This window comes from Lepidochelys olivacea, assembly GCF_965140295.1.
Source record: "Lepidochelys olivacea isolate rLepOli2 genome assembly, chromosome: 28".
Lineage (NCBI taxonomy): Eukaryota > Metazoa > Chordata > Testudines > Cheloniidae > Lepidochelys > Lepidochelys olivacea.
Window position 1 is genome coordinate 694,731 of NC_140438.1, and position 14,664 is coordinate 709,394.

The window sequence follows — 14,664 nt, forward strand, 5'->3', positions numbered from 1 at the left end:
CGCTTCCGGGTCACGTGCGCCGGCGCCGGCAGATGTAGCGCCGGGGAGGAGGGGGCGGAGCCCGGCCGGCGCATGCGCCGCGAGCAGCAGGGCGGGGCGGCGGCGCGCGCGGGGCCATGGCCACCTACAGCGTGGCCAACGAGCGGCTGCGGGTGCTGGAGGAGCTGGAGCGCGAGATCGGCGCCTCGCTCCAGAGCGCGGGTAGGGGCGGGGCCAACGGCCGAGCGCGCGTCGGGGCGGGGCGGGGCGGGGCCAACGACCGAGTGTGGCTGGGGGCGGGTCTAATGGCTGGGGGCGGGGCCACGGTCTCCCCCCATTTGCTGTTTTGGGCGCCTCGGGTGGGAGGGGCCAGGCTGCAGGGCAGGGGCGGGGCTAACGTTTGGGGGCGGGGTCAGGCTGCAGGGGTGGGGAGCTGCAGTGGGGTGCGGCGAGTCAGGCGGGGGGCAGAGCCCCCTCCTGTACCCCAGCCCTGAACCCCCCCAAACCCAGAGCCCCCTCCTGCACCCCAACCCCGAGCCCCCCAATCCCAGAGCCCCCTCCTGCACCCCCAGCCCCGAGCCCCCCCAAACCCAGAGCCCCCCCTGCACCCCGAGCCCCCTCCTGCACCCCAACCCCAACCCCCCATCCCAGAGCCCCCTCCTGCACCCCAACCCCTAGCCCTGAGCCCCCCCAACCCAGAGCCCCCTCCTGCACCCCAACCCCGAGCCCCCCAATCCCAGAGCCCCCCCTGCACCCCGAGCCCCCCCAATCCCAGAGCCCCCTCCTGCACCCCAACCCCTAGCCCTGAGCCCCCCCAACCCAGAGCCCCCTCCTGCACCCCAACCCCTAGCCCCGAGCCCCCCCAACCCAGAGCCCCCTCCTGCATCCCAACCCCGAGCCCCCCAATCCCAGAGCCCCCTCCTGCACCCCCAGCCCCGAGCCCCCCCAAACCCAGAGCCCCCTCCTGCACCCCAACCCCTAGCCCCGAGCCCCCCCAACCCAGAGCCCCCTCCTGCATCCCAACCCCGAGCCCCCCAATCCCAGAGCCCCCTCCTGCACCCCCAGCCCCGAGCCCCCCCAATCCCAGAGCCCCCTCCTGCACCCCAACCCCTAGCCCCGAGCCCCCCCAACCCAGAGCCCCCTCCTGCATCCCAACCCCGAGCCCCCCAATCCCAGAGCCCCCTCCTGCACCCCCAGCCCCGAGCCCCCCCAAACCCAGAGCCCCCCCTGCACCCCGAGCCCCCTCCTGCACCCCAACCCCAAGCCCCCATCCCAGAGCCCCCTCCTGCACCCCAACCCCTAGCCCTGAGCCCCCCCAACCCAGAGCCCCCTCCTGCACCCCAACCCCGAGCCCCCCAATCCCAGAGCCCCCCTGCACCCCGAGCCCCCCCAATCCCAGAGCCCCCTCCTGCACCCCAACCCCCAGCCCCGAGCCGCCCCAACCCCGGAGCCCCCTCCTGCACCCCAACCCCAGAGCCCCCCCAACCCAGAGCCCCCTCCTGCACCCCAAGCCCCCCCAAACCCAAAACCCCCTCCTGCACCCCAACCCCCAGCCCTGAGCCCCCCCAAACCCAGAGCCTGCAGCCCTGAGCCCCCCCAACCCAGAGCCCCCTCCTGCACCCCAACCCCCAGCCCCGAGCCCCCCCAATCCCAGAGCCCCCTCCTGCACCCCAACCCCAGAGCCCCCCAATCCCAGAGCCCCCTCCTGCACCCCAACCCCCAGCCCCGAGCCCCCCCAAACCCAGAGCCCCCTCCTGCACCCCAACCCCAGAGCCCCCCAATCCCAGAGCCCCCTCCTGCACCCCAACCCCCAGCCCCGAGCCCCCCCAACCCAGAGCCCCCTCCTGCACCCCAACCCCAGAGCCCCCCAATCCCAGAGCCCCCTCCTGCACCCCAACCCCCAGCCCTGAGCCCCCCAAACCCAGAGCCCCCTCCTGCATCCTAACCCCCAGCCCCGAGCCGCCCCAACCTCGGAGCCCCCTCCTGCACCCCAACCCCAGAGCCCCCCCAACCCAGAGCCCCCTCCTGCACCCCAACCCCCAGCCCTGAGCCCCCCAAACCCAGAGCCCCCTCCTGCACCCCAAACCCCTCATCCCCGGCCCCACCCCAGAGCCTGCACCCCCCTGCCCCAGCCCAGTGGAAGTGCGTGAGGGGAGGGGAGAGCTGGCGAGGGAGGGGGACTGTGGTGACCCGGGGGCGGGGCCTAGGGAAGGGGCGTGGTCTGGGAGAAGGGGCGGGGCTAGGGTATTGGGTTTGTGGGAGTAGAAAGTTGTGGCTGGAGGTCATGGATAGGGGAAGGGGTGCCAGGGGCTTTTGGGGGGAAGGGTGCTGGGGGATCCCCGGGGGGGAGGGTTGCTGGGGGATCCCCTGGGCAGTTGCCAGGGGCTTTTGGGGGGGAGGGTTGCTGGGGGATCCCCGGGGGGATGCCAGGGGCGTTCAGGGGGGAGGGTGCTGGGGGATCCCCTGGGCGGTTGCCAGGGGCTTTTGGGGGGGAGGGTGCTGGGGGACCCCCAGGGGGATGCCAGGGGCTTTCGGGGAGGAGGGTTATTGCTGGGGGATCCCCGGGGGGGATGCCAGGGGCTTTCGGGGGGGAGGGTTGCTGGGGGATCCCCGGGGGGATGCCAGGGGCGTTCGGGGGGGAGGGTGCTGGGGGATCCCCGGGGGGATGCCAGGGGCGTTCAGGGGGGAGGGTGCTGGGGGATCCCCTGGGCGGTTGCCAGGGGCTTTCGGGGGGGAGGGTTGCTGGGGGATCCCCGGGGGGGATGCCAGGGACTTTCGGGGGGGAGGGTTGCTGGGGGATCCCCGGGGGGGATGCCAGGGACTTTCGGGGGGGAGGGTGCTGGGGGATCCCCGGGGGGATGCCAGGGGCGTTCAGGGGGGAGGGTGCTGGGGGATCCCCTGGGCGGTTGCCAGGGGCTTTTGGGGGGGAGGGTGCTGGGGGATCCCCGGGGGGATGCCAGGGGTGTTCGGGGGGGAGGGTTGCTGGGGGATCCCCGGGGGGGATGGCAGGGACTTTCGGGGGGGAGGGTTGCTGGGGGATCCCCGGGGGGGATGCCAGGGACTTTCGGGGGGGAGGGTTGCTGGGGGATCCCTGGGGGGGATGCCAGGGACTTTCGGGGGGGAGGGTGCTGGGGGATCCCCGGGGGGATGCCAGGGGCGTTCAGGGGGGAGGGTGCTGGGGGATCCCCGGGGGGATGCCAGGGGCGTTCAGGGGGGAGGGTGCTGGGGGATCCCCTGGGCGGTTGCCAGGGGCGTTCGGGGGGGAGGGTGCTGGGGGATCCCCGGGGGGATGCCAGGGGCGTTCAGGGGGGAGGGTGCTGGGGGATCCCCTGGGCGGTTGCCAGGGGCTTTCGGGGGGGAGGGTTGCTGGGGGATCCCCGGGGGGGATGCCAGGGGCGTTCGGGGGGGAGGGTTGCTGGGGGATCCCCGGGGGGGATGCCAGGGACTTTCGGGGGGGAGGGTTGCTGGGGGATCCCCGGGGGGGATGCCAGGGACTTTCGGGGGGGAGGGTTGCTGGGGGATCCCCGGGGGGGATGCCAGGGACTTTCGGGGGGGAGGGTTGCTGGGGGATCCCCGGGGGGGATGCCAGGGACTTTCGGGGGGGAGGGTTGCTGGGGGATCCCTGGGGGGGATGCCAGGGGCGTTCGGGGACAGGGGTGCCGGCGAGTCAGGCCCGGAACAGGGGGGCGCTTTGGGACGAGGCTCGCCCCAGGGAAGGGGGGGGTTTATCGGGGCACCCCTCACCCCCCCCGCCGCCCCCCAGGGAACGTGATCCTGGAGCTGTCGAAGGAGAAGCCGACCGAGCGGCTGCTCGAGCGCCAGGCCGCCCAGTTCACCGCCTCCGTGCAGAAGGTGGAGTCGGAGCTGTCGGGCCAGATCCGCTACCTCACCCAGGTCAGGGGGGCGGGGCCGGCGCAGGGGGGCGGGGCCGGCTGGGGCGCTCAGGCTCACCCCCCATCTCTGCTGTCTCCCCCCCCCACAGGTGGCCACGGGGCAGCCCCACGAGGGCTCCAGCTACTCGGCCCGCAAGGGCTGCCAGATGGCGCTGAACCGGGTCGACTACGCCCGGGTCAAGCTGGGAGAGCTGGCCCGCACCTGCGAGCACATGCTGGAGTAATAGGGGGCGCCCCCCGGCCCGCCGGGAGCTCGCCGGAGCCCCCCCCGTGGGAACACGCCAGGAGCACGGGACGGCGGCCGGGGGGAGCGCGGAGCCGCTTGCCACACGCGTGACCGGCCGGGCACGTGACAAGGCGGGACACGCTCCGGGGGGACCCAGGAGCGACACGGCGGCCAGGCCCCGCCCCACCCCGGGCGCACCGGGAACACGGTCTGACCCACCGGCTCTCGGCGCCGGAGGGGGCCACCGGCGGGGGGGGACTGTTTTTCCTACTGCCCTTGTTAAATAAAAGGGGGAAAAACCCAGATTGCCCCACACTGAGGACCTCTGTTCGGGGGGCGGGGTGTGGATGGGGCAGGAGCTGGCCTTGGGGGAGCCCCATGACTGGACGTGCCGGAGGAGGGAGCCCCCCCATGGGTCTCCCCCCGGTGTAAATCCCACCCCCCTCCACACGCGCCCTGTTTCCACACCGATCCAGCCCCCCCGCCAGCCTCCACACAGAGGAAGTGAAAGTGTCTGGGGGGCGGGGGGGGGTGTCCTCTCTCCAGAGCTGCCCCCACATCAGTCTCTGGGGGGGGCCCCCCTTGCATGCTGGGGGTTCAGGCCAGTTCCAGGTGTTCCCCCCTCCCCCGACTCCCCAGCCTGGGTGCAGAAACCTCGGAGAGACCCCCCTACCCCGGCAGAAATGCAGGGATCTGGGGGCTGCGGGGGGAGCCCCAAAACTGTGCCCCCCCATTAATAACCAGTCGCAGCCTTGTACAAACTTCTGTATTAAAGCACTGGCACATTGTACAAGGGGGGCTGGGAGCAGGCCACCCCGGGGAATAAATTAGTGGGGCTCTGGGGGGGCAGGACTGGCAGGTGTCTCCCCAGAGTACCTCCTCTGTGGTTAGAGATTAGCTTAGTGCGGGGGGGGACAGCTCTGCGGGTCCCCCCGGAGCCAGGGTCCTTCATGCAGTGGGGGGGGCCGGGGCATTAGACCCCCCAAAGTCACCCCCTCCTTGCCCTTCCCTGCATACCATCACCCCCACCTCCCCCCCCCAAGAAAGCACAGTGGGGATCGGGGTGCTGGGGTCCAGGTTTGGGGGGGGCGCCGTCCGTCATCCCAGCTCGCAGGAGTGGTACAGTGTCTCGGTGCCTGGGGGGGGGATAAAACGGGAGGGGGGGGTTAGAGCAAACCGAGGACCCCCAAGCCAGCACGGCCAGGGCCCGCTCCGGGGAGCTCCCCACAGCTAGGAGGAGAGCGGGCATTGGGGGGGGCGTAAATTAGGAGGAGAAACGACCCTCACGCCTTGGGTCCGGGGGATTAGTCGGGGGGCACAGAGGTGGGGGGACGAGGCTGGGCAGAGATGGGGCATGGTGGGGGGGTGTCTGAGAAAATGAGCTGGAGGGACTCAGGGATGGGGGTGGATTAGCTGGGGGGGGGAATGCCAAGGGCACAGATCGGGGGTGGACTGGCTGTGTGGGGGACACGTGGGGGGCACAGATCGGGGGTGGGGGGGTGGATCGGCCGTGGAGGGTGCGGGGGGCAGAGAGCCAGGGGTAAATAGCCAGTCCCCCAGGGAAGCAGGGCCCCCCCAACCCCGTTGCGCCGCTTACCTGGGTCTCGGGGCGGGGGGCCGGGTGGCTGGGGGGGCCGCTGGCTCCGCCGGCAGAGCACGTAGGTCAGGCCCCCCAGCAGCCCCAGGGTGGTGCCCAGCAGCACCAGCACGGCCGTGAGGTAGGGACGGGGCTGAGCGGGGGGGGGCCCATCGGCCGCTCCCTCCCCCTGCTGGGGCGCCAGGCTGGGCCCCCCAATGGGGTCTGCACGACAAAGGGGGAGGGGGTTAGAAACCAGGGGGGGCAGGGATCCCTGCCCCACGGAGAGTCCCCCTCATGGGGAATCCCAGCTGTGAGCTCACCGGTGGCCAGGGCTTCATCTGTGGGTCTGGCCGTGGGTCTGTGCGGCTCTGGGGGTCCGTGCCGCTGCGGGGGTCCGTCTGTGAGTCCCTGGGGCTCTGGGGGTCCGTGCCGCTGCGGGGGTCCGTCTGTAAGTCCCTGGGGCTCTGGGGGGCTGTGCCACTCCGGGGGTCCGTCTGTGAGTCCCTGGGGCTCCAGGGGTCGCGCCGCACTGGGCATGGGGGGCTGGGTGTTGGGGGGCAGGGGAGCGTTGGTGGGGTTCGGGGCCGGCCCCCCGCCCCCTTGGCGGGCATCAATCCTTCCGGCTTCTGCAGGACACGGTGAGTTTGTGACCTGGCTGGGCCAGACGGGAGGGCCCTCGCCCCCCCTGCCCCCCAACAGAGTCCACTCCACCCCCCAGCAGCCCCCCACTGCCATCTCTGCCCTGCCCGCCTCACCCAGCGCAGGGTCTCCCCCTCTTCCCCTGTGCTCCCCCACAGGGATCCCCACTTCCTTGGCCCGTCAGACCCGCCCCACAACCACTCAGGGGGAAGCTGTAGGATCTGGGTCCCCCCCAAACCCCAGAGCAGGGAGTACTGGATGGGGACCCTCAAGGGGTGCACCCAGATCCCAGCTCCATCAGGGGACCCCCTTTTTACAGGGGGGAGGGAGAGCAGCCCCCCCATAACCCGGGGGGGCAGCGGCTGGGGGGAGGGGTTGGGGGTCGGACCCACCTTTGTTCTCCCAGAGCTGACGGAGCTGGATCACCCAGTCGGCGCTGTCCAGCCCACAGATCTGTACACGGGGCAGCTCGAACCTGGGGGGCAGGGGGGAGAAATGAGGGGGGGCTGGCCTGGCCCCGCCCCATGGCAGGGCGGGTGAGGCTAGCTGCTGGGGGGGAGCCAGAAGGGCTGGTGGGGAGGGATGGGGGGTTGGCTGGTATCTGGGGGCTGGTGGGGGGAAACGTTGGCGGGGTGGACCTGGGGGGGGCGGGAGGAGGGTTTGGTGGGAGCAGGTCGCGGGGAGCTGGTGGGGGGGTGGGGTTGGCAGGAGGATCAGGGGGGCCTGGCAGGGGGAGGGGTTGGCTGGGGGATTGGGGGGCTGGCAGGGGGAGCACCGGAGAGGGTTTGCTGGGGGGGGCTGGGACTGGAATTTGCAGCACCAGGAAACGGGGTGTCTGGAATTTTTGGAGAACTTTTATCATCGGCTGGGGGGCATTCTGGGCCGGCGGGGGGGCAGCAGGGCTATTCAGGGCTGGCGGGGGGCATTCTGGGCCGGCGGGGGGGCAGCAGGGCTATTCAGGGCTGGCGGGGGGCGTTCTGGGCCGGCGGGGGGGCAGCAGGGCTATTCAGGGCTGGCGGGGGGCGTTCTGGGCTGGCGGGGGGCAGCAGGGGTATTATGGCCCGGGGGGGCGCTCTGGCCCGGTGGGGGGGCGGCGGGGGGGCAGCAGGGGCATTATGGCCCGGGGGGGCGCTCTGGCCCGGCAGGGGGGGCAGCAGGGGCATTATGGCCCGGGGGGGCGCTCTGGCCCGGCGGGGGGGGCAGCAGGGCTATTCAGGGCTGGCGGGGGGCATTCTGGGCCGGCGGGGGGGCAGCAGGGCTATTCAGGGCTGGCGGGGGGCGTTCTGGGCTGGCGGGGGGCAGCAGGGGTATTATGGCCCGGGGGGGCGCTCTGGCCCGGTGGGGGGGCGGCGGGGGGGCAGCAGGGGCATTATGGCCCGGGGGGGCGCTCTGGCCCGGCAGGGGGGGCAGCAGGGCTATTCAGGGCTGGCGGGGGGCGTTCTGGGCCGGCGGGGGGGCAGCAGGGCTATTCAGGGCTGGCGGGGGGCGTTCTGGGCTGGCGGGGGGCAGCAGGGGTATTATGGCCCGGGGGGGCGCTCTGGCCCGGTGGGGGGGCGGCGGGGGGGCAGCAGGGGCATTATGGCCCGGGGGGGCGCTCTGGCCCGGCAGGGGGGGCAGCAGGGGCATTATGGCCCGGGGGGGCGCTCTGGCCCGGCGGGGGGGGCAGCAGGGCTATTCAGGGCTGGCGGGGGGCGTTCTGGGCCGGCGGGGGGGGCAGCAGGGCTATTCAGGGCTGGCGGGGGGCGTTCTGGGCCGGCGGGGGGGCAGCAGGGCTATTCAGGGCTGGCGGGGGGCGTTCTGGGCTGGCGGGGGGCAGCAGGGGTATTATGGCCCGGGGGGGCGCTCTGGCCCGGTGGGGGGGCGGCGGGGGGGCAGCAGGGGCATTATGGCCCGGGGGGGCGCTCTGGCCCGGCAGGGGGGGCAGCAGGGGCATTATGGCCCGGGGGGGTGCTCTGGCCCGGCAGGGGGGGCAGCAGGGGCATTATGGCCCGGGGGGGCGCTCTGGCCCGGCGGGGGGGGCAGCAGGGCTATTCAGGGCTGGCGGGGGACAGCAGGGGTATTATGGCCCAGGGGGGCGCTCTGGCCCGGCGGGGGGGCAGCAGGGGTATTATGGCCCGGGGGGGGCAGCAGGGGCATTATGGCCCGGGGGGGCGCTCTGGCCCGGCGGGGGGGGGCAGCAGGGGCATTATGGCCCGGGGGGGCGCTCTGGCCCGGCGGGGGGCGGGAGGGGTATTATGGCCCGGGGGGGGCAGCAGGGGCATTATGGCCCGGGGGGGCGCTCTGGCCCGGCGGGGGGGGCAGCAGGGCTATTCAGGGCTGGCGGGGGGCAGCAGGGGTATTATGGCCCAGGGGGGCGCTCTGGCCCGGCGGGGGGCGGGAGGGGTATTATGGCCCGGGGGGGGCAGCAGGGGTATTATGGCCCGGGGGGGCGCTCTGGCCCGGCGGGGGGCGGGAGGGGTATTATGGCCCGGGGGGGGCAGCAGGGGTATTATGGCCCGGGGGGGCGCTCTGGCCCGGCGGGGGGCGGGAGGGGTATTATGGCCCGGGGGGGCAGCAGGGGTATTATGGCCCGGGGGGGGGTACGTACCGGATGAGGTGCCCGCCGCAGGCCTCGTAGCCCTTCACCCTGTCGGCGAGGTCCCGGAGCCGCCCGGGGGGCGTCCTCAGCCTCTGGCATATGCAGACCCCGAGCGCGCCCCCCTCGTTCCCCCAGGCTGCGAGGGGGGGACACACCTGGGGTTAGGGGTCTGCCACCGGGGCCCGCTGGGCATAGGGTGGGTGGGTCCGCCCAGCCCAGCCCCCAAGGGAGAGATCTGGGGGGGTCCCAGGCCCCCCAGGGGCGGGAGACGTGCGGGGGTCCCAGCTGAAGCAGCCGAAATGAGGCTCAGCCCCGGGGGCCGCAGGGGTGGGGGGGTCACACGCCTCGATGCCAAGGGGGGGGCGCTGTATGGGGGGGTCAGTAGGGGGGTGTTTAGCCCAGAACCCCACCGGGCGGGGGCGGGTCTCAGCCTGTTGCCCTCCCCCGCGGAGCCGCGCGAGGAGATGGGGCCAGGCGCGGGGCGCAGCTGGGGAGGGGGACGCGGGGCGCAGCTGGGGACCGGGGGGGGCGCGGCGCAGTTGAGGGGGACGCGGGGCGCAGCTGGAGACGGGGGGCCGGGGGCGCAGTTGGGGGGGCCGGGGGTGCAGTTGGGGGGAGGCGGGGCGCAGCTGGAGACGGGGGGCCGGGGGCGCAGTTGGGGGGGACGCGGGGCGCAGCTGGAGACGGGGGGCCGGGGGCGCAGTTGGGGGGAGGCGGGGCGCAGCTGGAGACGGGGGGCCGGGGGCGCAGTTGGGGGGGACGTGGGGCGCAGCTGGAGACGGGGGGCCGGGGGCGCAGTTGGGGGGGTCACGGGGCGCAGCTGGAGACGGGGGGCTGGGGGCGCAGTTGGGGGGGTCGCGGGGCGCAGCTGGAGACGGGGGGCCGGGGGCGCAGTTGGGGGGGTCGCGGGGCGCAGCTGGAGACGGGGGGCCGGGGGCGCAGTTGAGGGGGAGGCGGGGCACAGCTGGGGACCGGGGGGGGCGCGGCGCAGTTGGGGGGAGGCGGGGCGCAGCTGGAGACGGGGGGCAGGGGGCGCAGTTGGGGGGGTCACGGGGCGCAGCTGGAGACGGGGGGCCGGGGGCACAGTTGGGGGGGTCGCGGGGCGCAGCTGGAGACGGGGGGCCGGGGGCGCAGTTGGGGGTCGCGGGGGGCAGCTGGAGACGGGGGGCCGGGGGCGCAGTTGGGGAGGTCGCGGGGCGCAGCTGGAGACGGGGGGCCGGGGGCGCAGTTGGGGGTCGCGGGGGGCAGCTGGAGATGGGGGGCCGGGGGCGCAATCGAGGGGGACGCGGGGCGCAGCTGGAGACGGGGGACCGGGGGCGCAGTTGGGGGTTGCGGGGGGCAGCTGGAGACGGGGGGCCGGGGGCGCAGTTGGGGGGGACACGGGGCGCAGCTGGAGACGGGGGGCCGGGGGCGCAGTTGGGGGTCGCGGGGGGCAGCTGGAGATGGGGGGCCGGGGGCGCAGTTGGGGGTTGCGGGGGGCAGCTGGAGACGGGGGGCCGGGGGCGCAGTTGGGGGTTGCGGGGGGCAGCTGGAGACGGGGGGCCGGGGGCGCAGTCGAGGGGGACGCAGGGCGCAGCTGGAGACGGGGGGCCGGGGGCGCAGTTGGGGGTCGCGGGGGGCAGCTGGAGACGGGGGGCCGGGGGCGCAGTTGGGGGTTGCGGGGGGCAGCTGGAGACGGGGGGCCGGGGGCGCAGTTGGGGGGGACGCGGGGGGCAGCTGGAGACGGGGGGCCGGGGGCGCAGTTGAGGGGGAGGCGGGGCGCAGCTGGGGACCGGGGGGGGCGCGGCGCAGTTGGGGGGAGGCGGGGCGCAGCTGGAGACGGGGGGCCGGGGGCGCAGTTGGGGGGGTCGCGGGGCGCAGCTGGAGACGGGGGGCCGGGGGCGCAGTTGGGGGTCGCGGGGGGCAGCTGGAGACGGGGGGCCGGGGGCGCAGTTGGGGAGGTCGCGGGGCGCAGCTGGAGACGGGGGGTCGGGGGCGCAGTTGGGGGGGACGCGGGGCGCAGCTGGAGATGGGGGGCCGGGGGCGCAGTTGGGGGGAGGCGGGGCGCAGCTGGAGACGGGGGGCCGGGGGCGCAATCGAGGGGGACGCGGGGCGCAGCTGGAGACGGGGGGCCGGGGGCGCAGTTGGGGGTTGCGGGGGGCAGCTGGAGACGGGGGGCCGGGGGCGCAATCGAGGGGGACGCGGGGCGCAGCTGGAGACGGGGGGCCGGGGGCGCAGTTGGGGGTTGCGGGGGGCAGCTGGAGACGGGGGGCCGGGGGCGCAGTTGGGGGGGACGCGGGGGGCAGCTGGAGACGGGGGGCCGGGGGCGCAGTTGAGGGGGAGGCGGGGCACAGCTGGGGACCGGGGGGGGGCGCGGCGCAGTTGGGGGGAGGCGGGGCGCAGCTGGAGACGGGGGGCCGGGGGCGCAGTTGGGGGGGTCGCGGGGGGCAGCTGGAGACGGGGGGCCGGGGGCGCAGTTGGGGGTCGCGGGGGGCAGCTGGAGACGGGGGGCCGGGGGCGCAGTTGGGGGGGTCGCGGGGCGCAGCTGGAGACGGGGGGCCGGGGGCGCAGTTGGGGGTCGCGGGGCGCAGCTGGAGACGGGGGGTCGGGGGCGCAGTTGGGGGGGACGCGGGGCGCAGCTGGAGACGGGGGGCCGGGGGCGCAGTTGGGGGGAGGCGGGGCGCAGCTGGAGACGGGGGGGCGCGGCGCAGTTGAGGGGGAGGCGGGGCGCAGCTGGAGACGGGGGGCCGGGGGCGCAGTTGGGGGGAGGCGGGGCGCAGCTGGAGACGGGGGGCCGGGGGCGCAGTTGGGGGTCGCGGGGCGCAGCTGGAGACGGGGGGCCGGGGGCGCAGTTGGGGGTCGCGGGGGGCAGCTGGAGACGGGGGGCCGGGGGCGCAGTTGGGGGGACGCGGGGCGCAGCTGGAGACGGGGGGCCGGGGGCGCAGTTGGGGGGACGCGGGGCGCAGCTGGAGACGGGGGGGCGCGGCGCAGTTGGGGGGGACGCGGGGCGCAGCTGGAGACGGGGGGGCGCGGCGCAGTTGGGGGGGACGCGGGGCGCAGCTGGAGACGGGGGGGCGCGGCGCAGTTGGGGGGGACGCGGGGCGCAGCTGGAGACGGGGGGCCGGGGGCGCAGTTGGGGGGAGGCGGGGCGCAGCTGGAGACGGGGGGCCGGGGGCGCAGTTGGGGGTCGCGGGGGGCAGCTGGAGACGGGGGGGCGCGGCGCAGTTGGGGGGGACGCGGGGCGCAGCTGGAGACGGGGGGCCGGGGGCGCAGTTGGGGGTCGCGGGGGGCAGCTGGAGACGGGGGGGCGCGGCTGGAGACGGGGGGCCGGGGGCGCAGTTGGGGGTCGCGGGGGGCAGGTGGAGACGGGGGGGCGCGGCGCAGTTGGGGGGGACGCGGGGCGCAGCTGGAGACGGGGGGCCGGGGGCGCAGTTGGGGGTCGCGGGGCGCAGCTGGAGACGGGGGGCCGGGGGCGCAGTTGGGGGTCGCGGGGCGCAGCTGGAGACGGGGGGCCGGGGGCGCAGTTGGGGGTCGCGGGGCGCAGCTGGAGACGGGGGGCCGGGGGCGCAGTTGGGGGTCGCGGGGGGCAGCTGGGGGGCTCTTACCCGGCGGGGGGCCCAGCAGCAGCAGCAGCAGCAGGAGGGTCGCTCCCGGGCCGGGGGTCGCCGCCATGGGGCCGGGCACGGACCGAAACCGCCCGGGACAGGGACCTGGCCGGGGTTTTCCGGGCTGGGCGGGTCCTGGCCCGGGAGGAGGCGGGTGCGTCTCGCTCCCTGCCTGGGGGATCCCCCTCCCCCGGTCCCTGCAGCCCCCACCCCGGACTCCAGCGCCCCTGGGGCCTGCCCCCCAACTTCCTGCCCCCTGGACACTCCCACAACTGCCCCCTTATTACCCTGCAGATCTGCCCCAGACCTCATAGATGACCCCAGCCCCCCCTCCCCGTACCCCTCCCCCCACTCCCTTCCCACCCCACCCAACCCCCTTGGCAGGACGCTGAGCATCCCCCCTCCCCCCGTGGTGTTGTGAGCTTCCCAATCAGGGTGGCGCTTGGGGGTGGGGCTACAGTCACCCCCAAATTGGCCTCAGCCCCCCTGCCCCCTGTATGAGGGTTACAGAGGAGCAAGGCTGGCCTGGCCCCTGCCCCCCCTTACTTCTGCAGCCCCCCTGGGCCCCCCCACACACACACACCAGAAAAAGCCCCATCTGGATTTGCAGACTGTGGGAATCTGGCTGGGTTTGGGGACTGGAGGCAGGATAGAGGAAGGCCTTCGGTCCAGGCAGTTGTTGCTTTAAATAGTCCCCGGGGGGGGGGGCTGGAGGGGGAGGGGGGGTTGCTGTGTTGTTTTGTTTCCGTTGCATGTTCTCACTTTTTTTTCCTGGGGCTTTTCTGTGACTAACTGGGGCGGCAGACGGAGCCGGCTGCGGAGGTGGTGATTGGCCGGAGAGAAAACCCGCCATGGCAGCTGGGCCCCCAAGCCAGCCCCCCCAATCTTCTGTCTCGCCCCCCTCTTTCCCCTCCACCGGGAAGGGGCTGTTTTCCCCATAGCAGGGCCCCATGGCCTGCCCGGTTCCCTGCCTGCTGCGTGTGGGGGGAAAGATACACCCTGCTGGGGGCAAGGGGGGCTGGGATTGGGGGCAGATTAGTAGAACCATCCTGGGTTGGGGTGGGGAGCAGGGACCCAAGGGGAGTTCGCAGGCCGGGGGGAGCAGGGTGGGTTGGTTTAAAGCGATTTAACTCAGCAATTTCGAATCAGAGAGTCACAGAACTGGAAGGGGCCTCGAGAGGTCTCTCGTCCCGTCCCCTGCACTCGTGGCCGGACTAAGGATCCTCTAGCCCATCCCTGACGGGTTTGTCCAACCTGCTCTTACAAATCCCCCATGATGGAGATCCCACAACCGCCCTGGGCAATTTATTCCAGGGCCTCACCACCCCGACAGGTAGGAAGTTTTTCTAATGTCCAACCTAAACCGTGTCCTCGCTGCAATTTAAGCCCACTGCTTCTTGTCCTAGCCTCAGAGGTTAAGAAGAACAATTCTTCTCCCTCCTTGTAACAACCTTTTATGCGCTTGAAAACTGTTCTCATGTCCCCTCTCAGGCTTCTCTTCTCCAGACTAAACAAACCCAAGTTTTTCAATCTTCCCTCATCGCTCATGTTTTCTAGACCTTTCATCATTTGTGTTGCTCTTCTCTGGACTCTCTCCAACTTGTCCACCTCTTTCCTGAAACGTGGCGCCCAGAACTGGACACACTCCTCCAGCTGAGGCCTAATCAGCCGGGAGCAGAGCAGCAGAATTACTTCTTGGGTGTTGCTTACAGCGCTCCTGCTAATACAGCCCAGAACGATGTTGGCTTGTTTTGCGACAGCGTCACCCTGTTGACTCATATTTAGCTTGTGGTCCACTGTGAGCCCCAGATCCCTTTCCCCAGTACTCCTTCCTAGGCCGTCATTTCTCTTTTTTTTGTTTGTTCCTCCCTAAGTGGAGTAATTTGCATTTGTCCTGATTGAATTTCATCCTATTTACTTCAGACCATTTCTCCAGTTTTTCCAGATCATTTTGAATTTTAATCCTATCCTCCAAAGCACTCGCAACCCCTCCCAGCTTGGTGTCATCCGCAAACTTTATCAGTGTCCTCTCTATGCTATTATTGACCAGAACCGATCCATGTGGGACCCCTCTCGTGCCCTTCCAGCCTGACTGCGAACCACGGAGAACTCCTCTCTGCACTCGCAGTTCCCCTTCGTTTATGAGAGGGTCATGGGAGCCAGTATCAAAAACCTTACTAAAGTCA

General features: G+C 72.9%; 2 protein-coding genes across 2 annotated transcripts; one reads left to right on the forward strand and one right to left on the reverse strand.

Moving 5' to 3' along the window:
* Positions 1–46: 46 nt before the first annotated feature.
* On the forward strand, positions 47–4,401 carry MED11 (mediator complex subunit 11). The gene is made up of 3 exons (XM_084616146.1): positions 47–201; positions 3,743–3,873; positions 3,962–4,401. Exons 1-3 carry the CDS (start codon positions 117–119, stop codon positions 4,094–4,096), a joined length of 351 nt encoding a protein of 116 aa, XP_084472272.1. The 5' UTR covers positions 47–116; the 3' UTR covers positions 4,097–4,401.
* A 449-nt stretch (positions 4,402–4,850) lies between these two features.
* CXCL16 (C-X-C motif chemokine ligand 16) lies at positions 4,851–12,642 on the reverse strand. Its single transcript, XM_084616621.1, has 6 exons — positions 12,479–12,642; positions 8,904–9,030; positions 6,709–6,791; positions 5,998–6,303; positions 5,696–5,899; positions 4,851–5,234 (listed from the first exon to the last, which is right to left on the reverse strand). The coding sequence occupies exons 1-6, from the start codon at positions 12,543–12,545 to the stop codon at positions 5,197–5,199; spliced, it is 825 nt and encodes a 274-aa protein (XP_084472747.1). The 5' UTR covers positions 12,546–12,642; the 3' UTR covers positions 4,851–5,196.
* Positions 12,643–14,664: the final 2,022 nt, after the last annotated feature.

Coding starts and splice junctions, on each gene's coding strand:
- MED11 (XM_084616146.1), top strand. CDS start 117: ATGGCCACCTACAGCGTGGCCAACGAGCGGCTGCGGGTGCTGGAGGAG. Junction 202..3,742: donor CGCCTCGCTCCAGAGCGCGG/GTAGGGGCGGGG, acceptor GCCGCCCCCCAG/GGAACGTGATCCTGGAGCTG. Junction 3,874..3,961: donor AGATCCGCTACCTCACCCAG/GTCAGGGGGGCG, acceptor CCCCCCCCACAG/GTGGCCACGGGGCAGCCCCA.
- CXCL16 (XM_084616621.1), bottom strand. CDS start 12,545: ATGGCGGCGACCCCCGGCCCGGGAGCGACCCTCCTGCTGCTGCTGCTG. Junction 9,031..12,478: donor GCTGCTGGGCCCCCCGCCGG/GTAAGAGCCCCC, acceptor CCCCCCTCGCAG/CCTGGGGGAACGAGGGGGGC. Junction 6,304..6,708: donor TCAGCTCTGGGAGAACAAAG/GTGGGTCCGACC, acceptor CGTGTCCTGCAG/AAGCCGGAAGGATTGATGCC.